Genomic DNA, 23,459 nt, shown 5'->3' on the forward strand with positions numbered 1-23,459 from the left:
TCAACATGGTGAAATGATAAAAAGGTGCCTAAGCATTACCAGACCACATTTGACATAAAAACACCACGCTGGAGAAATTCAGCAGGTCAACAATGTGCTTTACATAGCTGCGGTGTATAAAGGATGCTGTTTGTCTTGCTGGGTTCTGGTGTTTTTGGTGTCTGCAGACTTTTTAGTGTTTTACTTCCTTCCTAAACCACGTGAGGCCCTCAGCCTCATGAGGAGATTTTTAGCATTTATCACAAAACTTTGTCAGGATGGTGGGTTTGAAGAATTAAACGCAGTAGGTTGGGGGGGGGGGGGGTAAATCCAGATGGGTCTGTAGCTGAAACCACTGGTGGTGGAGTTGATTAACATCAGACAAAGTCAACAAGTAGGAAGGAACGTTGAAATCTCAAGGGATTGTTTGGAAGCCAAGGGAACAGGGGAAAGCTGAGATCTGAAAATGAAGATGCTCATTTTGGAAGCCACCTAAAGTATAATGCAGAACAACTTATTCTGAAGTAAAAGTGCGATGTTGGAGAAACTCAGCAGGTAGTTTATATGAAGCAAAGACAAAGATAATGTTTCAGGCTTGACCCCTTAATCAACGTGTGAGCATAATGTGATTTTCTCATTAACATCGACTTCTCCGGTTTCTGCTAGCCCACTCCCCATTCTCCTTCCCTTTCCCTTTGTCTTCTTTCCTCCAGCTCTCCACCCCCTTCACAGAGCCATCCCTCCTCCCCCTGCTTGCTGGTGTGCCCTTCCTCCCTAATCCCTCTATTACCTCCTGCCTATTGGAGCGTGTTCCTCCCCTCCACACTACCATTATATTTGGGTGCCTGCTGACATTTTTTCAAACCTCGATGAGGGCCTCAAACACGAAATGTCGGTTAAGTATTTTTACCTTTGCTATATCAAGGACACTGTTTGACCTGCTGAGTTTCTCCAGCGTTGTGTGTTTTTACTTCAACCACGGTGGCTGCAGACTTTTGTGTTTTACGACAACATGCTCCAATTCGGATGGTGTAAGATGGGACCTGAAAAGAGGAGGAGAGGATTAACAAGGTTGGACTGGGCTGCAAAACAAGAAAGTCTGCAGGCGCTGGGTCGAGAACGATACACAAATGCATAGGAGAAACTCAGCAGGTCACGCATCATCCTTAAGAAGTAAAGGGTCACCAACGCATTGTTCCAGGTCAGATTTAAGAATGAAAAGGTGTCTGAATGAAAAGGTGGAGGGGGAGGGGAAGAAACTGCCCAGGAGACGACCGGAGGAGTGTGGAGATATGAAAGGAGTAGGGTAGGGGTCTGGCTGTGCGAGGGGATATTTAATGAAGCAATCTGGTAATTTCTTGTTAAAACCAAGTCTGATTTCCACTTGCAGCCCACTCTCTCTTAGATCCTCCAGTTCTTTTGCTTCTATTTCATCCCTATGAGCCACTCGGTATTACAAATCCAAGCTGCCTGTTACCTAGCAACGACTGCTATATTAACCATGTAATTTCACTTCTGTTTTTAAACCTCATTCTATTCCTTCTCAATTGTGGGTGATATACAACTTGGATCAGTGGGGGTGGGGAGAGGTTTGACCCGGTTGCTAGTTAGTATCTGCCCAATCTCCTTCGGAACGCATCCTTCTCCAGTCTGACGCTGGTCCTAATTAATTCTTCCCAGTTGGTTCTCAACTCACCGCCCCCACCTCCCCTCTCTCCCCCGACCTTCCCCCCCCCCCCCCCCCCCACCGGGGTCAAACTCTTCACGAGGAGCTACACGTCGTGGCAGATTGACTGACTTCCCTGCGAGCCTTTGGGATGTGGTGCAGGATTTGAAGGGTGGCCGGATAGGTTGAATTGGACTGTGAGGGTAGAGCACCACAACTAACATCAGTGCCTCATTTAAGTGAAAAATATCATCCACAAAAGCGATAGTTATTTAAAATCCCAATAGGGGAGTAACAGTAAACATGTATGCTGGAGGAACTCAACAAGAGAAAACAAAAGAATACTTGACATTTCAAGATCAAACTCCAGTCTCAATTAAGAGTTTTGGCTCAAAACATCAACCACTCTTTTTCTCGCACTGATGCTGCTCCAGTAGATTGTGTTTAGCTTCAGATTCTGGCATCTGCAGTCTCCTGGGAAGGAAATTTTCCATCCCAGTCGGTTTCGGACCTTCCCATGATGAGAGCAGTACTTCCCAATCCTTTAGCAGTGAACCTCCTTAAGTGAAACACGAAAGCTGCCAGAGGATCTTGGCAGATCTCACAGATCATACCTTGAAGAAGGGCTCAGGCCCAAAACGTTTGTTATTTATCTTTACCTCTTATCGATTCCCCCTGACTTGCTGAGGACCTTCTTAAGTGTTCCTTTGCTTCCCATGGACCACCTTTAACAAACCTAACGAGCACACGGCCCCATCCCAGACCACCAAGCAGATTTCAGTCTTGGTGGGAATAAATTTTGAGAATTTTCGTTATTTTTTTCATCAAATCCACAAGCTTGTTTTACATTATAGCTTGTTTATTATATGTTATCTGCGTCACCGTGGAACACCTCCTACAAACCCACAGACCACCAGTAGTTCTCTGACCTCAGATTGTGAACCACTACTCTCGAGCTGGGTCCTTAACTGATTTTCCGTACTGATTTAGAACATCACTCAGTCACATTCCTGGGGCAGTAAATGTTAAACCTTGCCAGCAACACCCACACCTGTGAATTATTATTGAAAACCATCAGTGGGGAAGAGCTGTTGGAATTGAACAATTACTATTCTGGTGTCATTGCATCGAGTCAGGTGAACATGCTGCATCTGAATCAGGGGTCAAAATAACTTCATTGTGGGAGTGATGTGAATCTTTCTGGGCTCTTAACTCTGCTTGTATTATCCTGAAAGATGATAAGTCACTGCCATTGATGGTAGCAGGGACACTTCAGAGGAATATGAGAGATGTTTTCTACATTTAGTTCATCTCTCCTTGATTTCCTCCCCCCCCCCCCCCCCCCCCAACTTACCTCTCCAGTTTCACCACCTCTCTTCCTATAGATTAGTTATTGTGTTGTTTCTTTGAATTTTTGAGTTTTGGATGTCTACAAACCCTACCACATTTCACAAAATTGGGATTGAATCAAATGATTGCTGTCCTCTCCTGTTAGCCACGCACGGTTAGCTAAGTGGTTGGGATTCGAATCCCACTCTGTCTGTAAGGAGATTGTGCATCCTCCCCATGTCTGCGCGAGTTTCCCCTGGGTGCTCCAGTTTCCTCCCACCATTCAAAAACCAACGGGAGGGGGTTGTAGGTTAATTGAGTGTAATGGGCAGCACGGGCTCGTGGGCTGAAACCATCTGTTACTGTGCTGTATGTCTAATTTTTTAAAAATTCAATTTAAATCTCAATCACTCTCCCTTTTAGCTTTCCTTGAAACTCATTCGTCTGATCAGAATTTTGCCTCCTTTATTATTAGGCATCTGCCTCCATGAACTGTGATTGGTAACACTTGTGGTGCACCATGGGATATTTAACTGCATTAAGGGCGCTGGGGAAGTGCAACTTGTTGATGAAGCAATTAACTTTTCACTCTGGAATCCTTGGCCAGTCGGCCACCTGTGTCCCTTGATGAGAACGTAGGCCCTTTGCTTTGGGATTGAAGTGTGGAACAAAACCTTAGCGTGGTTCTATTTAATTTTATACTCCCTGCAGAGGCCAGCACCAAAACAGTAACCTTCAAGCACAAACACAATACGGGCAAGGATAGGACCCTTGGGGTGGCATGGTTAGTGTAGCAGTTAGTATGATGCTATTACAGCGCCAACAACCCGGGTTCAAATCTGGCACTGTGTATGTATGTTGTTGTGATCTGCGTGGGTCTACCCTGGGTGCTCCGGTTTTCTCCCATCTACCAAAATGTACTGGGTTGTAGGCTAACTGGATACAATGCATTGACATGGGCAGAATCTGCTTCTACCATGTTGTAAATAAAATATTTAAAATTTAATCAAAAAAATGATTTGCTCGTGTTGGTCATTTAATAAGGCCACCCAACCATACACTGATTCAGCAAATATCGACAACGTTCAGATTTTATTGCCATTCTATGTGCAGCATGGAAATGGTGTCCTTGTTCCAGCAGGGACCTATGCTAATCCCATTTTCCTGCATTCTATTTGCAGCCATGTTGTTGGAAGTTGCTTCAAATATGTACCGGGGGTGTGGGTCACTTGAGTGTAGTTTGGCAGCACGGGCTCATGGGCTGAAAGAGCTTGCTACTGTATAACAGGACCCCAGAGTCAGTCTGTGTCTAAATGAAATTGAATGTAAAGTGTTGACATATAAGCCTCCCTAAATGTTATGAGTGTAAGCCTTCACTGCACTCTTGAGCTATTTGTTCCAGATATCCAACCAATCCATTCCTAAAACTGTCCACTTTGGTTGTGAACACATCTATTAAGAGGAAAAAATTCCCATTCCCTACCCTATCTATGCCCATCCCACACTTTTTTTGATTACTCGATCTGCCTTCTGCTCTCCGAGGAAAACAACCCCTGTCTATCCATGGTCTCAGCAGCTTGAAATGCTTGATCTCAGCCAGCTAAGAATCTCCTCTGTACCTTCTCCAGTGCAGTCCCATTTGTGAGAGAGAATGTGCAATTCTTACCAAACACGTTCTGGCTGTGGTTTTACTATCCGTTCTCTGCTTCCTGCTTTAATTGGAGATTTGGCTAGCATGAGCATCCCATACGTATTTGTGTCAACCCCTTGGCTTTGGATATCAATTCCAGATGCCCCCTCCCTCTTGCTAATGGTGCCTTCAGATCATGTGACGGTGATTGAAGTGTAGCCACAAGTGTAAAATTAATGGAGACAGTGATGAGATAAACTGCTTTTAGTAATGTTGTTTGAGGGAAAGTTATTGGACCCCAGAGTCAGTCTGAGAAAGCAGACCATATTTTATCTCAAAGAGAACACAATGGTGCCTCGGTCTCTGCAGTTAGGTTGGATTATATGTTCAGGGAAATAGAGAGACTCAAACTCTAATATGTTCATTTGTGAGTGTGCCTTCACTGGTCATAATTTGACCTGTTCTTACGTTACAGTTACCTATTGCTCTGCATGACCTGTGGAGTTTCTCAGCATTTTTTTTGCCTGTTGCTCCAGTTCTCCAGGATCTGCATACTTCTTGTTTAAACTGCTATTACAATGTCACGTACATAAACGTTGCAGCCGCAGTGACCTGCGTGAGCATAAATAATGGGCTATTTTGCCTGTTAAAGTGGAGTTTGAAACCCTCAGGGGCAGAAAGATGAAGGCTATATTTTGCATTAGACGTTACATTCCTGAAGTGTATCAACCAGTGTTGCTACAATCTTCAGCTTTGGTCCTGCGGGATCAGGAGAGGGTGGCAGCATTCTTATTCTCACTTACTGCATTTACTGCTTCTTATTCGCCTTGTTGTTGCCCCCACATCTGCTCTGGTGCTCCATTGGTAATAGTGCTCAAATACCCCAATGCAGATTTTCATTTCAGTTCTGTCTTTCAATTTCTCTGGATGAGCAGTGGGAGTTGTAGGAGTATTAGAACAAAAGAATAAGGAGCCTTTGACCCTCAGGCCTCATCTGTCATTCAATGATATCAAGGTTGATCTGATGTGAGCATTAGTTCCATTTGCTTGTCTCTTCTCTGTAATCATTAACTTTCCTATTGTTGATCCCAGTCCTGCGTATTCAGTCTCTACAATGTTTCAGGCTAAGGATTGCAAAGATTCACAAGCCTCAGAGATCAGAAAATTCCTTACAATCTCTATATTAAACAAACAACCCTAGTTCTCAACTCTCTCAAACTGGAGGAATCAATCATTCCACATCTACCATGTTGAACCCCTTCAGGTTTCAGTAAAATTGCTTATTCTTTAAACTCCAGAAACTTTAATTCTCCTTCGACAGGAAAACAGTGGCATGAACAATTTGCTTCTGCTATCAGCAATGTGTCCTCAATTGTCAGTTCAGCGACTGCTAATATAAATTAACTACCAGGTTTAAAAACACCAAAATACTGGAGGAACTCAGCAGGTCTCACTGCATCCATAGGAGGTCAAGATAAATAACCAACGTTTTGGGCCTGAGCCCTTCTTTAAGGTCTGGGCAAAAAGCAAGCGGGCACCTGAATAAAAAGGCCTGGGGGAGGAGCTCAGACCAACAGACAGAGAATGATAATTAGACATCAATAGGAAGACAGGTGAGGAAATGTGAGAATTGATCAGGGGAGGCAAATTCAGAGCTGGAGAAAAGGTGGGAAAGATAAAGACAGAGAGAGAGAGAGAGAGCTAGAGGAAGGAGACAGAGGGATAGAAGAAAGGGAGATACGAGAGTGGATGGGTGGCTTATGGAAACCGAAGAAGTTGGTGTTAATGACATCTGATTGGAGGGTGCCCAGACAGAATATCAAGTGCTGTACCCTTCAAAAAAGTACAGGGGTTACAGGTTAACTGAGGTATTCGGGTGGCACAGGCTTGTGGGCCAGCAGGGCCTGTTACTGTGTTGTATGTCTCAACGAAATTAAATTTACAGGTGATCACTGTCTGGCAGTACATGGACATTCACTAACTTGTGCCCTCTACTGTTGAAGTTTACCTCTTGATGGGATTGATTCCAAGGTTAGGTCAATAAACAGGAACACATTTTGCTTTGTGTTGTGAGCACCTCAAGGACATCAATTTTTCTCTTCAGTTATTGATGTTTATTGGGTCCAATCAGATCAAAAAAGCAGCCACATTACAATGGCCCTCTTTATTTAAAAAACACCTCCATTACTTTTATTTTTTACAATTTATTATCAACTCTTTCCTTTTCAAATTTATTGTGGAATATTTGATACGTACTTATCGGTGGGGGTGGGGGGGAGAAAATTTTAAAACTAGTTTTCCTTTAAATCTTTTGGTTCCGATTGTAGATTAAATATAAAATTTTTAATTTTTAAAAAATATTTAGACTTGCGCAAGCATGTGCCGCCCAATTACACCTGATTGACCTACACCCTGGTGGGAGGAAACCAGAGACCCTGGGGAAAACCCACACAGAAGTGGGGAGAACATACAAACTCCTGACAGACAGCGTGGGATTCAAACCCCGGTCCTGATCGCTGGTGCTGTAAAGGCATGGCGCTATCCGGGGTGAAGTTGCTAAAAATGGTTGTTGCGATTTGGAATATTCTAGTTTCCAGTACATAGTGAGGGAATGTTTGATTAATTAAAGTCTCAAAGGCATAATGGTAAAAGGTGAGAGGGGTGATTTTTCACCCTATGCAAAGACACGGTGCCTGATTGGAAAAACTGAGAATTGCGTAGCCCATTATTTTGACCAGCTGATGGAAAGAGCTTGCAGGTGAAATAAGTCCCTAGGGTACTCATCCCAGAGAAGCAGTAATGTTGGGCAAACGGGTTTGAGATTGTGAAATGACCTTCATAATTTATTGAAGGTTGAGACTCCAGCTTGGTTCAGTGGCTGACAAGAGGGTGGTGTTCAGTGTACTAAATTAGCCATTCCTAGCTTGAGAATAGTTGATGCACTGTACCAGGCAGAATACATTGTTGACCCACATGTGTGCAATCTTACTTGGCACTGTAATACTATGTAAGATCCTTACGTGGTCAATCTCCATTGTCCACTGAAAATATTTGAGAGTTTTTAGAAAACACATTCTCCTTTGATCTTGATGCACCATCTTTTTAATAAATGGAGAGATGTGATATTCCTAGAACCTCGAGCCCACCACAAGCCCTCAATGTTGTGCCAACCAATATATATCTATTCCTTGATCCCAACCACACACCAATTACCCTCCATTTTTCTTACATCCATGTGCCTATCTAAAAGTCGTTTAAATGTCCCTATTGTACCAGCCTCCACCACCAACCCCAGCAATTTCCTGTCTATGCATCCTCGCTTCTCCACCTCTCTCACCTCCTGATTGGTTTCTTTTCTTTGTTTGACAATATTCTCATTAATTGGCCAAGGCATTTTGTTACTTTAAAGGTGCTTTAAATCTGCAGAAACGCAGATTTATTTTTTAGGCTTTCTGCAGTATTTTGTTTAAAAAAAAACAGAATTTGTTTCAGGGATTTGTACCCAGCGGTGACCACACACATCGTACCATGAAACTAACAGCAACCTCTGGAGTCTGCGCACGGGAATCCAGAAGTTGTGAAACATGAAAAGTCTGAAAATGCTGAGATTGTAGTGAAAACACAGAAATGCTGGAGGAACCCAGCAAGTCTTTTAATGATCACAGGAAGTAAAGATCTAAAACTGACGTTTCAGGCCTGAGCCCTTAAAATACAGCCTCAAAATGCCAGTTAGATATCCTTACCCTTGTGGTTGCTGCGTGATCTACTGAGTTCCTATCCTCCAGCATTTCTGTGTTTTCACCAGTTGTCAAGTGATTCCTGGCTCCTCCACTGTTTACTTCCTGAACTCTTTTTGAAGTTTTACAGCACAGCCATTTGGCCCATCCGGCGCTCCCTTTGTGGCCTTCTCGACATCAAATAGACTGGGTGCAGACTGGAAGATTGCTTCATTGAGCACCTTCACTCTGTCCACATCAGTGGCCAACCACTGCAATTCTGCAGCCCCCGCTCCTATAATCACTTGTCTGTCCATGGTCTTGCGTGCTATCCTGCCAAGACTACCCATAGATTGGAGAAGGAACAACACTTGATTTTCTGTCTGGGTCCTCTCCAACCAGCTGGCATTAACATCAACATCTCCGGTTTCTGTTAGCCTCCTCTCTCGTTCTCCCTCCCTCCCCTTTCCCTTTGTCTTCTTTCCTCCAGCTCTCCACTCTTTTTTGTCTCCATTCACTAAGAAATCCCTCCTCTTCCCCCCCCCCCCCCCCCCCCCCCCCCCCGGCTTGCTGCTGTGCCCTGCCTCCCTTATCCACTTACTACCTCCTGCTTTTAGGACCATGCTCCTCCCACTGAGCCAGCCATGTTGTTCGGGCACCTGCCTACATTTTTCCATACCTTGTTGAAGAGCTCAAGCCTGAATCGTTGGTTATGCATCTTTATATTTGCTATATAAAGTATGCTTTTTGACCAACTGAGTTTCTCTAGCGTTGCTTTCTTTGTCTTCAATCACGATGTTTGCAGATTTTCATGTTTTACTTTTGACCCATCTGGTCATTGCTTTCATGCGATTGGTCAGAAATTAATCAGAATTTCAGGTATTTCCAAGATTTTTGCCCTCAGTTGTTTTGAATATGCATTCTATTTCATGCAGAGACTTTTTGATGCTAACATTAAGCCATAGTTTCTGCTTAGTGAACATTTCACCCACGAAAAATAATGTTATGGCATTTTATGTTTGTTATTTATGACGATTCAACTTTGGCGCATGCGTAAACCTTAATTCTTCTCTCTGCAAAATTATATAAAATGCATGGTGAATCCTGTGAGTTGTTTCCTGGTTTGTGGTTTGCAAAAATTCTTCAGTACGATTGGCTACTCACCAAGCGTTCAGGGGTCATGGGTTCAGGAATGATGAGAAAAAGCCAATAAAGAGAAATCTGCGGGTCTGTGGGGTGCAAATCCTTTTATTGTGGGAGTCGGGGATAGGGTGCTTTAAGATCACTGAGCCATGTGACATAACCAATGACCACACAATCTGGGCCAGAAACTGGTTTCAATTGGAGGTGCTTTTGCAGCCAATCTGAGCAGGACAGGGCACATTTCTCGGCACTAGTACCCTCTCCCACTTATATTCCCCCTTCTTGTTCTCACGCAGGTACTTTTGAAAAATCATGATAAAATAATTTCTATGGCGAATATGTTGGATTTGTATTGAAGTTCAACAAAATAAAAGAATATATAAAAAATATATATTTTTTCTGAAATAAAAATTGAGCCCAACCGAAATGAAAATTAATACTACTTGGTTCGGCAAAATGTGTAGACAATCAAAGAAAGTGGCTATTTTTGTTGTACATTTAAATTAAAAATATATATATATATATATGTAAATGACAGACTAGCGTCATTTTATTTGTATGTAGATGTGTATTTTTGGATTGATTCTGTTCTTTATCAGGGATACACAGATGATAGGAGGAGAAGTCTTCAGTGATTCGAGTTTCCTTGCAACAATGAAGGAGACATTTGGCCCACAGTCTGTGCTGGTTCTCGGGGCATTTTATTCCCCTGCTTGTTTTCCGGTGACTGATTATTCGCACATGCCCATTAACAGTTCCCTGATTCTCCCACCACCTGGCAACACTAAGGGCAGCCAATTGACCTAGGTCACAGAAGATCCAAACATCTGGGGGAGGCACAGAGGGTCACAGGTTTCCCTCAGACAGGGTTGCTGGATCCGTGAGACAATAGCACCAACCAGGGTGCTACTGTGTTGTTATTTTTCTCCATATCTTAATGCTAATTCCTGAAGGGTCAGTCCATCAAGCTAACAAAGGTTGGTTTGCAATCTAAGTCACACTGAATTGGCACCATTTGTTCTCAGGACCAACCCTGGCATCGTCAAGGATGTCTCTGTGGTGGGAGCAAAACAAAACATTGCAGATGCTGGAATTCTGAAAGAAAGAGCAAGAAATGGCATTGACATTCTGGGTCATCAGAACTGAAGTGTGAGAAACAGGCTCGATTTAACGGGGTATATCTGTGATGGGGAAAGATCGATGAATCAAAGACACAAATTACTTTAAAATCCAGTCATTGGAACAAAATAATCCAGTGACAAAAATGAAATTTAATTATAATAAAGGTAATGGTTCCATTACTGTCACGTGATACTATATTTAGAATGTAATGTACATGAAATTCTTTAACTTGACAGAGAGTCACCACTTTGTCCAGCGCCTCTCACAAAAACCTACCGCTCCTGGTGTTTCTGGCGGTCTCACCTCCAAGTACTGACCAGTCCTGAGCCTGCTTAGCTTCCACGATCAGACAATCTCAGACGTATTCAGGCTATTAGGTGCAATCACGACTCGACAAACATAAGAAAGGGGTTTCCCTGATGTCCTTAAAATTAAGCCTCCAGGAAGTGAGGATAACCCTTAAGGGTTATGCTGGGATTCATTGGAGCAAAGCTTCTGAGGGAGAGTTCAGTGATGGTGATGGGCAACTGGAAATTCAGGGGCATCTATATGGATGAAACGATCTTGTTCTACACCCAGTCTGCATTTGACCTCATCAATGTGGACGAGAGTAGCCCATGAGCACTGAATGAATTATACTTAATTGAAAATTCTCCTGGAGAGACTGTGTGAGTCCTTAAATGGGATGAGGGAAAAAGGACTGGTGTTGCTTCATCTATTGTTGAATGGGAAGGTTCCATGAGAGATGGACTGGGGGAGATGATGAATGGGCCAAGGGGTGGAGTCTCTACAATGTTCACCTGACAGAAGATGTGCCTGAAAAAAAAACACAAAATGCTTCAGGTTGATGACCTTCTTGTCAAGTGCAGAGATGATCGACTGCCTCGTCAGCACCGTCACCACCTTGAGGTGGCAGAGTGCAGTGGAGTTGAAGATCCAATTACCCATGAAGGATCTGGCAAGGAGAAACCTTACTACTGCCAGCCAAGCAAGGTCTCGGTGCTGCTTAAGGTTTCAAGAGATGGGGAATTCTGCAAAATGATTTTGGTGGTGGACCATCCCATAGGATCCAACATTTTCTTCCACAGGACCATCACGGAGAGTCAGAACTATGGTAAGAGCTAATTTTCACTTTTACTGACAAAACTGGTGATTGTATTATACAAGAATTATGTTTCAGAGAAGGTGGTAGAGTAGAAGGCAGAGAAGGTTGAATAACACAAGTGATAGTGGAGCCAGCTGTAAAACTGGTAAAAAGAAGAGATGAACTTCAGGAATGAGTTTTGGAGAAGATGGAAATAAGAGGAAATAAAATCTGAACACTTTTGGATGTTATCAGTACACAAGTTGAATATGTACGGCATAATTAGTATAGCAATTAGCAGTTAGCCCAATTACAGCACCAGGTTGAAATCCGGTGCTGTCGGTAACCAGTTTGTACGTTCTCCCCATGTCTGTATGGGTTTCCTCCCACCCTTCAAAAACGTACAGGGATCATTAGGTTAATTTGTGTAGTTGGGGGGCACGGGCTTGATGGCCGTTATCATGCTGCATGTTTAAATTTAAAATAAGGATCCATACTTAAAAGTTGAATCCTAGTGTATAATTTGACTGTAACATACCTCACACCAAGAGCAGAATAAAACTTGAATGAATTTTTTAGGAACGTGGGAAAATAGAAGGAAAAGAGACAGATAGTCTTTAACTTAAAGGCCAAGGGACCAATCTCCAACTCTGGAGTTAAACCAGGAATAGAAATGGGAAAATGGAAGTTCCCGACTGAATATTTGAGGGAATAAAAGTACTCTGCAACTAATCATCACAGAAAATCCTAAGTGATTTGGGGTTCTGGTCTTCAGTTACTCTCCCAACTACAAATTCCAAATGACACTATGGGACCAAGATACTTCCTTGTCACAAATGTTTAAGATGGTGATAATGGAGAAAATTGCTACAAAAATATACCCTCCAACACAGAATACAAATCTCCTATAATGATCGGAGCAACAGTTGGCACAAAGTTGATGCATTAAATTGGACCAAAAGAAGAAAATGCAAGAGCTACAAACCAATGTAGTGTCAGATGAATCAAGAATCTTATTGACAGCTAATGCCAGAACATTGAGGACAGGATCAGGGAATTTAGGATCCACATCATGACTTGTATTTACAGTTAGCGAGTAGGGAAATCAGCAAGGGTGGTCAGGATTTGGAATTTGGATAGTGGCTCCATATAAAGAACAGTTGGATGGTATAAAGGGGAAATAGTTCAATTGGTATGGGTGAATTGGAACAACAGGGTTGGGGTAGGGATGGGATTGGGATTAGGGGAATTGTGATGGTATGATTGGGAGGATTAACAAAAGTTTGGATAGTACGGATGTAATGTCGGTGTGAATTCAAAAATTTGGAATGTAGTGTCTGTACATGAAAGGAATTTGGATGGGATTGTCGGACATTTTGACAAGATGGTAGGAATTGCAAAAGATGACATGAAAAACAAAAGGGCCATCATAACCTGAACTGATTTTGTGCTGTTGTAACAAACCCATAAATCAACACAAAAATAATGAAGTGAAATTCCATAGCATTTTAATATATTTTATCTAACATTTCTTTGGTTGACAACAACTGAGCAAAGATTAATCAGCTGATTAACGTCCAACCTCAGGAGATATTCAATCAAAATCGTTTACCAGTGACTCAGTTAAATAATAAAACCAGATTATCTTATTTTCAGGCAAAAGTGAAAACTCAACTTTTAGCATCGCGGCAGGGGTTAAATAATAAATTATGTAGCAGCTCTGGAGTGAAGTGTTTCTGCAGGCTTGGTCACTGGTTTGGCACATTACCGAGGGGCATAATGCTGCCACCATAGAATCCCACCAAATCCTTTCCTGAACCAACCAACTCCACAGAAGTTGCTCCTTTCGCATTCCTCGTACACTGGGGAATAATCATTGCAATCAGACTGCAATTCTTAAACCAATTTATTGTGCTTTTAGCCAGGAGAAAAAAAAACCCAATAGATTAAAAGTGGAATCCAGCCTCAAAAACATCTTCCTCATTAAACAATTCAATGCCGCTGACGTCTCTGTAGTGCAGGCAAACCGGTCACAGGTTTGGAGGCCAGTCCCCAAGGCTTCAAACTGCGAGGAAACAACTTCGTAGAGAACTGGTTCACAGAGATGTCCTGAGTTACATGTTCATGGTGAAGCCAAGGTCATTCATCTGGATTATCTTGCAGAGAGCTCATCTCTCTTTTTCAGAGTTCAGCCAGAACTATGACCCAAGTAATATCAATTCTTATGACTGAATTGCAAAGGAATGGGTTTGTGATTTTTCCTCATGGAGGCAAGAAATTATCATGATGGGTGGATGGGAGAGGGAAGTAAAATGGAATTTGTCAGCTCAAACACGAGTTATCTTATGTGAGCAGCCTTCATTGGTGGGATATCTCCCATAACATTGTGTAACAAATATCCCATTGGAGTGGGTTTGTCTTACCAGAACAGAAAGGACAACATCCAGAGAAAGTCTCTGATCTACACCATCACTGATATTTGGCCTCATCTGCTCTGCATTCCGCTAAAGAGGATGATCAGGAGAAATCCTCACTCATTCCCGCTTGACCACCAACCTAACATTTGGCAGGTGTGGCAAGTGAATCAAGTTATTCCTGTCGCCAGGAATGAGTGAGGGATGAGACAATCACCAGGACAAAGCGGGTTGGGGTGGGGGGGGGGGGGGGGGGGGGGGGGGGGGGGGGGGGGGGTGGGTTGGTGAGGCAGGCCGACTTCGTGCATCAAAGCTATGGTTTCCAAGTAAGAGTGGATATTTACTAGGAAGTTAAAAAGGCTATTTCTTTAAATGGCTTTTCTATAATTTAATATTGCTGTTTGTTTCTGTTTAACTCATCTCAGTATGAAGCTCATTTAAGCCCTGCTTTAGTGATTCCCCTGTCAGTCTATATCAGGAATGTTTCTTAACCCAAAAGGTCAATGAACTTCCCTTGATGCAAAATATGTATTGACTGTGAACAAGTTAATTCACATTCATCTTTGTCTAATTACATAGCAAAAGAAATGTGATGATATTTTCTTCCATGATTATAATGCTTTGATAGTTTGCACACAAAAAACCCCATCAGGCAGCAATTCTAGAAAAGTGCTCTTTAAGAAAAGAATTCCTCAATTTCTGACCCTATTTGTTGCTGGGAGTCTCCATTTGCAGCCCACCAGGTCATTTGGATATTATCTCTTTCAAGCTCAATGCAGGATGCCAGTACATCAACTGAATCACCATCCCAGAACAGTACTAAGGGTCCTCTACACTGTCTGAATCATGGATGCAAAGAGGTGATCCTTCAGCATCATTTGACTTGGCCATTAATCCTCGATCAGCTATTTTGATCGTCCATCGACCAACACCACCAAAAACAAATTAAGAAACATATAATGCATTATTCATAAATTGAATATTGTGTTTTGCAAATTACACCTGAGACTTCATGTGAAGTAGTGTTTTTCTGAGAAATGTCATGAGGTTTAAAGTATAAACTTATACATTGTTGTTCCCAATGGGAGAGCCATGAAAACCAAGGCTCTCCTTTGGCAACATGGCACAGGCCTCTGAACCCACAGTTTGTGCGTTCAAATCCCAACATGGCAAAACGTAAAACTGAATGTAGCAAATCAGGGAATGTTTGCCTTGTCATCAGTGAAATGAGGGTGGTTATTGGACAAAGCTCATGACTGTAGAAGATGGTGAATGTCAGGATGATACTCCCACAGGGCTGTTAGCTTGGTGGGGGGGGATGCTCCAGGAAGTGACCACATGCCATTAGGTTAACTAATGCAGTTAGCCCAAGAGAACTCAAGTGGGTAATAAATGCTGCCCGATCAGTGTTACACTGCAATCTAACAGTTGGAATCCCGTGGAACTTTGGCAGAGGTATCAACCCATTCATTTTCAATCTTTACTAAGCAAACTCAAACTCCTGGTGAATGCTTACATCCTGGTCTTCTACATTTACGGCCTTCATTTTCCATTCAATCGAAATTGCAATGAAACATCTGATTTCTCCCCTGAAACGTGTGCCATTTGTTTCAAAACAATTTTTAAAAATCATCAAAAAATCATTAGCCTGAATAAATCAAATGTTTTGTTTTAAAACAGTTCTACTAAAAAAAAACACGCTTGTTAACTCAGGTCCAAAGTGGTGGTGATTAAGATGATCATTGTTCCTTTATCCTTTCAATGTCCATTTTCTCTGGAAGGTAACTGGAGTCCGCACATATCCGTGCAATCCATCAGTTTAACCAGAAGCACAGACAAAAGCGACCTTGCCACTTCTCATACAGTAGGGATGCTGCTCATGGGCCTGTTGCAACGTCATCCACTGTAAAAGTCAGCTCAGGTTATCAGTCTATTCCAACGTTGCGCGAGATCCATTCGAATTATCGCACATCCCAGTGGCTGGCCGCTTGCTTAATCTCAGCTCTGGTATGAAAACTGGGACTCCGTTATCGTGGTTGTTTTTGCTGGTGCTGTGAAAAAGAAAGACAAATGGAGTCAGAAATGAGTGCAATATAAAGCAGGGAAAATTATCAACAGTGGAGCTGCACAAAACCTCCATAAAGCCCATAAACCATTCTAAGAAAACGTAGCTGGGGAGGGACAGGTCCTTTAATAGGTTGGCTGCTTTCCTGAGAGAGTAGGAGGTGTAGATGCTTTTGATGGAAGGGAGGTTAGATTGCATCCTTGTAGTGCTATCAATTAGACCTGACAGGCCAGAACTTGAGATTAATAAGGCTTTCAACACTATAAATACAGTCATAGCTTATATGCTGTTGGCCCGATTCCAAGGCAGTACTGAGGGATGGGGAATTGGGCAAAACCGCCTTTATTAGGGATCCTGGAAGGGGAGGAGTTACAGTATCAGGTGTGGGCTGACGAGGACAATGACTGCGATACAGTGTTCCACCGCAGTCCTATCTTGGCCTTTCAATATTCAGTGTTTCGATGAGTTTCTCCCCCTATTCCACCCCCCCCTCCCCCCCCCCAGCCCTCACTTCCTTCTACATTTCCACATGTTGGATCCTTCCTACTTCTCGGACTTTACAGGAACAGAATTAAATCTGCATTTTTCTTGTTCTTCAGAAAACTCGCCCAGGTAGCCTGAACAGGACAGGGCGCCACCTTTACCGAGCCAGCAATCGGGGCCGGGGTTCGAACCTCAAGCTGTCTGTAAGGAGTTGGTATGTTCTCCCTGTGTCTGCGTGGTTTCCCCTGGGGGCTCTGGTTTCCTCCCGCTGTTCGAAATATACGAGGGTGTAGGTTAATTGGGTGCAAATTGGGTGGCACAGACTCGTGGCTGAAATGGCCTTTTCTGTGCTGCATGTATAAATTTTTTTAAAATCCTGATAGTTGGCAATGCCATTAGTACTAATTTACATGAATGTGGTGGTGATGGAGTAATCAAATTATTATATCAGATACCAGATGCTAAGCCAAATAATTCAGAAACCAGAGTTCAAATCCCACCGTGGTGGCTGAGGAGTTTCCATTGAGATTTTGACCACTAAACAATCAGATTGATAGAAAAATGGAACCCATTCAAGGGAGGCTAAACGTTCACTTGGTTTAGCTGATGTGTGACTGGAGAACTACACTAAATCACTGTCTGAAATAGCCTGGCAATCAACTTGGTGTTCAATTAGAGATGGGCATAAATTCTGGTGATAGTCACCCAGTAAAATAAGCGAATAAGTGATAAAAGATGGGGACATGCATTTGTGTCAGGCGCTCATTTTAGACCCCTAAGAAAATTGGTCTGGAGTTCAGCAATGAAGCCACATTGAGCGCAGGCCACCCTTATTCAGTGCATCCTTAGACAACATGACCAGGGAAGGTTCATTTCAATTTTGAAATCTATTCCGTCTAAGCCAGGATCACCCATTCTCCAGGGTCTAACCACTTACCTGTCATGTTCTGTAGACTGTACAGTCTATGTACCAGGAGGAGAACCAAGTAGAAGAGAAGAGCAAGACAACCAAAGGTAAGGCCACACACAAGGAATATATCGGTTTCGGGTGACTGAATAATCTGCAGGAAGCCACAGGTAAATTAGTTCATGCTCTAAAGAAATGATGGTCACAATTCCTATAATAGAATAAGTTGGTGGTGGTGGAAGGAGCTGAAGAATTAGTACAAGGAAATTGATACAAACTTTCCCTACTTGGTTCCATTGTGAAATTGACCGAGTAAATTTTACAAAACCAAATAATTCCTTTTCATCAATCCTGCTGGGACAGACGTTTTACCACAATTGTACAAAGCCTTGCTAAGTCACACCTGTTAGCAGTTCTGTGCACTATAACTTGGGAAATCCTAATGGCCTTCAGGGAGAGTGTTGAAAATTTATTGCACCAATACCTGTACTTATGATAAATCACGAGGAAAGATTGCACCAACTATTTTTCCTGCCCTTGGAATTTAGAAGGTCAAGAGTTGATGATCATAGCTTCAAGTTATTGGAAACTAATTGCTTAATGGAGGGGAAATGGTTGGGATGGGAGCCTAGATCTTTAGGGGCCAGCCTAAAAATTCCAATAAGTCTTTTCAAGAGTTGTCTATGACCATGTCTGAACACAAAAGGTAGTAATAAATTAGGATATTTCTTCTGAAAATGACAATTAATGCCAGATAGCCATCATTCTGAAGTTGATGGATTTTACCCCTTACATCCTGGCAGTTGGGGAAGGTAAATGTTATGTTGACTTTTATGACAAGGGGATTTAAATACAAGAGGAAAGAGATGAGCATTCATGAATTAATATGGAGTCAGGCTCAATCTTATGTTCCTACATATTTGCTCATAATTGATAGTTCCCAAAAACACCATTTATAATCTTGGAGAATTGAAATCCTTACTAACATCCACTAATTGGAAAAATCATCCATCAACATTGTCCAAAATTCCATCTGTGGAATTTTGATTCCTCACTGACTGGTAGATTAAGTTCTTTGGGCTTTCCTACAAAATAATGCCATCCTACACTTTTTGGGAATCAATGTAAAACATCTGGTCACCAAATTATAGGAAAGATATAAACAAAATAGAGAGCGTGCAGAGAAGGTTCACGAGAATGTTGACAGGATTTCAAGGTTTGAGTTACAGGAAAGGTTGTGCACACTGGGGCTTTTTTCTCTGGAACGTAGAAGATTGAGAGGGGACTTGATAGAGGTGTTTAAGATTTTAAAAGGGACAGACAGAGTAAACGTGGATAGGCTTTTTCAATTAAGAGTGGGGGAGATTCAAACTAGAGGCATGGTTTAAGATTGAAGGGGGAAAATTATGGGGAACATGAGGGGAAATTTCTTTACGCAAAGGGTGGTGGGGATGTGGAATGAGCTTCCAACAGACGTGGTCGAGGCGGGGTCATTGGTTATATTTAAGGAAAGACTAGATAGTTACATGGATAGGAGAGGACTGGAGGGGTATGGACCGGGTGCTGGTCAGAGGGACTAGGAGGGTGGGGATTTGTTACGGCATGGACTAGTAGGGCTGAACTGGCCTGTTCTGTGCTGTAAGTGGTTACATGGTCTGATGCAGAGTAAGAAACACAAAGACTGCAAGTGCTGGAACCTTGGGCAAACAATGAGGAACTCAATGGGTCAGGTAGCATTTGACGGTCAAATCAGTTGGTCATATGTTTATTGAGACTGATCCAAAATGCTGACCCATGGACCCAGAGTTCCTCCATCAGCAAGGCATTTCACTGATTGCCCAAGAAATTTGCAAATGCATTTGTTTCAAAGATGGACACTTGGAAAGAGTATACTCACTGATCCCACCAGCATCTGGAGGACAAACTCTCCAATTCCTGCCCCTGTCACCAGTACAGTTGTTGCACAACCTAGCCAAGCAAAAGAAACAATTAAATAAAACATTTCTAGTTATGTTTATTTTACGTATTCAAAACACAGCAGAGTGATATAAACACAACATGGGAAAACTTGAATAACCAAAGCAACTTTTATGGAATTGGGATGTCCCAAGGATGCTTCATGATTAATGAAATTTGGAGTGGAGCTTCTCTTCAAGTGAAGGAAGAGCAACAGCCAATTGATGCACAGAATGTTCCAAAAAAATGGCAGCGTGGAATTGGCTAGAATATTTTGTTTAGAATGCGAGAGAATGAGGGATAAATGTTGGCCAGGCAGACAAGGGTAACCCCTCTGCTCCTCTCCAAACTTGTAGGAATGATTAAGAAAATAAGAAATAGAACCTGGAGTCGGCCATCTGGGCCGTCGAGTCTGCTCCGCCATTCAATTAGGTCATGGCTGATCCAGCCATGGACTCAACTCCACCTATCTGTCTGTTCCCCGTGACTCTTAATTCCCCTACTATTAAAAAAATCTTTTGATCAGCATCTTAAGTACATTTTACTGAAGCAGTCTCTACTGATACATTACAGCAGAGAACCCCAGATTCACCACTCTCGGCGAGAAGCGGTTCCTCCTTATTGCTGCTTTCTCCTTGTGGCCATGTCCCCAAGATCTAGAACCAACTGCTGATGGAAACTTTGATCTATTCCTTTCATATTTTTTATATGTTTCTGTAAAATATTCCCTCATCCTTCTGTGAGTATAGACCCAGGCTGCACAATCTTCAATGGATATACTGTAGTCCCAGACTACAAAAGCTCCAATGAGTGCAGTCCCAGCTTTATTAACATGATAAAGTACCAGTTCAACATTTCATTCCCAAACTTTCCACCCAGAACAGCCCTACCCTTCCTCAGTCAGGCCACGAAATACCAGCTTAGAGTTCTCAAAAGTGTCAAATTTTGAAAGGAAGTGATGAAGATGGAATTGATAAATACTGGAGGATATGCACGTGTGGAATGCTTTGTTTCATGGTAATTCAATGCCAGCTTCAACTTAAAATTCTGAAAAATGTACAGTAAAATCCCCGTGATCTGGAATTCAAGCAACTGCCAGCCTCAAGCAAAAAAAAACATGGAAATTTAAGTAGTAAAAAATTTGAAAGTTGAAAATTGGCACCCCTAGTGGTTAATTCTCCAATTACGCAATTCTCTGATCCAGCATCTACCTATCTCATAAGTCCTGCATGCAGGGGGGTTTTACTGCATATTGTGAAGAAGAGTTAAAGAGACTACGAAGCAGGCTGATACTACTAACCTTGGTAGTTCAAGATGTCCTCGGTGTATGCCAACATACTTGGAAAGGTGCTGCTCAGGAAAAATCCCAGAAGTCCAGTTCCCACATAAAGGCAAACAATACTGACTGGAAAACACAGCGTCAAGACAAAGGCACCAATGATTCCACCCTGCAAACCAGAGACCAGAGACCCCCTCCGTGTGAGAAGTCGGAATGGATTCTCATCAAAGCAACTTCTGAAGATGACATGCAAATGGTGAAGAAATGTGAAGAAGGCAAATGGCATGTTGGCTTTCATAAAGAGGGGATTGGAGTATAGGAACAGAGACGCCCTTCTGCAGTCGTACAGGTGAGACCCCTGGAGTATTGCGTCCAGTTCTGGTCTCCAATTTTGAGGAAGGACATACTAGCTCTAGAGGGTGTGCAGTGCAGATTTACAAGGTTAGTTTCAGGGATGGCGGGATTGACATATGCTGAAAGGCTAGAAAAACTGGACTTGTATCCGATGGAGTTTAGAAGGATGAGGGGGGGGACATGATTGAGGTATGCAAAATTATCAGGGGGATTGTAAGGTAAAAACATCATGAGTTGGGACCGGAGAAGGAGTCACCCAGTACTAAGGAGTAACAGGATGCAGATATGACCTTGTACGCTCAAGATAAGTGTGGCAATAACAAGATGATGTGCAGCAGACTAACAGAGAAGGGTAGCAACAGCTTATTCATTGGACAATGTAATGGTATGATAATTTACTAAGTGCGTGTCCTGAGGTATAAAAAAAACACCACTTGCTGATATCGGGAGAATGCGCCTTCTCCAACCAACATTGTTAGTTGCAAGTGTTACAATCCGGTAATAAAGAACCTTGATTTCGACTCAGTCTGGTGTCTGACTCACTCATTCTCGAACAAAGCAGACCTAACAGGATAGACAGGGTGAAGTTGGATTACTTGTTCCCAATGATGGGGGAGACGAGGACCAGAGGGCATAGTTTAAGAATACAGGGTAGGCCCTTTAGGACGGAGGTGAGAAAACATTTTTTTTTACCCAGAGAAGTGTGAATCTGTGGAATGCTCTGCCACAGAGGGTGGTAGAGGCAGATTCGCTGATTATGTTCAAAAGAGAGTTAGATAAGACTCTAGTGGGCAAAGGAGTTAAGGGTTATGGGGATAAGGCTGGAAAGGGGTACTGATGGTAGTGATCAGCCATGATCTGTAAAATGGCGGTGCTGGCTCGACGGGCCAAAAGGCCTACTCTAGCTCCTATTGTCTATTGTCTTTTATTCTGTGCTAAAAAGTATCATGGGAATTGGATGTTCTGAGCACCAGCAAGAAAGACCGAGTCAGGACTTTCACATGTACTGGGAAAGCAAGACAATTATTTCTTATCTCCACTCAAGAGGTCAGATATGGTTAAATCTTCTGTTCACTTAGTGATGGAAGTTAGGGCAGACAGGGAAGAGGAGGTATATGGCATCCACTTTCAATAATCATTTAGGAACACCAAGTCACTGGAAGATTACATAGAGATTTAGCATTGCAGATGGTAGAGGCAGGTGTAATTGTATTGCAGTTTCTTTACATTCCTTACCGGTTTACAGTACTTTATTTGTTTCATGTGCATATTGTGTACAGATTTTTTTGAACCAATGTGGTAATTCTGAATCTCAGGGTTGTATGTGATGTCATGATTGACAATAAATCTGAAATCTAAAAGACATTTGGACATACATGGATAGGAAAGTTTACAGGGATCTGGACTGAATGCAGGCAAATAGGACTAGCTTATGTAGAAAATGGTCAGCGTGGACAAGGTGAGCTGAAGGGTCTGTGTCTATAAGGCTCTTGATCTTTTAATGAGGAGATTAGAATGCTCAAGTTACATCCAACTAAAAGGTCCTGGAGGTTAAATCATTAATTGGCCCTGTGCGAGCCAATCAGGACTGTGCTGAACCCTGCAATGAGCTTCCTCTCCCAATCTTCCCCCTTAGAGATGGAACCTGCATGTAGATTATGGAGACCAGAATCTGGCACAGACTTCACAATGGAAAATGAAATTGAAAGTGAGTTATTAAGATGAACCAAGGAGTGATTTTTAAAAAAAATATTCACCAGGTTTATGAACACCATGGTTGCTGGTCTTAACTTCCCAGACACAGGAATGGATGCCAGTCTCCCCAAAGTAATGGAGGCCCAGAAGAGACTGCTGAGATAACCTGCCACTCGAGGCTCAATGTAGAGTGGTTTCTCAACAGCATAGGTGTACACAAATCCAGAGTACTCCCCCTGTCAGAAATCAAGCACAACAAAGATGTATAAACACAAATCCCTCCACTTTTATTTCTTCATGATACGAACGGCAATTTGAAGAGAGAGATCTAGATGCTGATTGGATTGGCCACTTCACCCTTTCTCACACTTTTGTCCAATGCTGAGAACCCACCCCATAAAATAAATGCCTCAGCCTCCCCTTAGCTCTTCACCTATCACGTTGTTTACCAATTTAAAGTTGGAATCGCCTTTATCATGTGAAATGATGCCAAAATGTAGACCACCCACATATTTTAATGTAAATTTTATTTACATTACAGTAGAAGCCGATTCTGGCCATTTACTCATGTTGTCCAAAAACACCCAAATTAACCTATAACCCTGTATGTTTTGAAAGGTGGGAGGAAACGTACAAA

General features: G+C 42.4%; 1 protein-coding gene across 1 annotated transcript in view; it reads right to left on the reverse strand.

Moving 5' to 3' along the window:
* Positions 1-13,155: 13,155 nt before the first annotated feature.
* mfsd4aa (major facilitator superfamily domain containing 4Aa) overlaps positions 13,156-23,459 on the reverse strand; it is a 51,376-nt gene continuing 41,072 nt past the window's right edge. Inside the window, 5 exon segments of the mRNA XM_069941971.1 lie at positions 13,156-16,134; positions 17,569-17,692; positions 19,436-19,506; positions 20,795-20,942; positions 22,885-23,058. Coding sequence (XP_069798072.1) covers positions 16,082-16,134; positions 17,569-17,692; positions 19,436-19,506; positions 20,795-20,942; positions 22,885-23,058 — 570 coding nt within the window. The 3' untranslated portion in view covers positions 13,156-16,081.

The sequence above is a fragment of the Narcine bancroftii genome, chromosome 5, assembly GCF_036971445.1.
Source record: "Narcine bancroftii isolate sNarBan1 chromosome 5, sNarBan1.hap1, whole genome shotgun sequence".
NCBI classification, from domain to species: Eukaryota; Metazoa; Chordata; class Chondrichthyes; order Torpediniformes; family Narcinidae; genus Narcine; species Narcine bancroftii.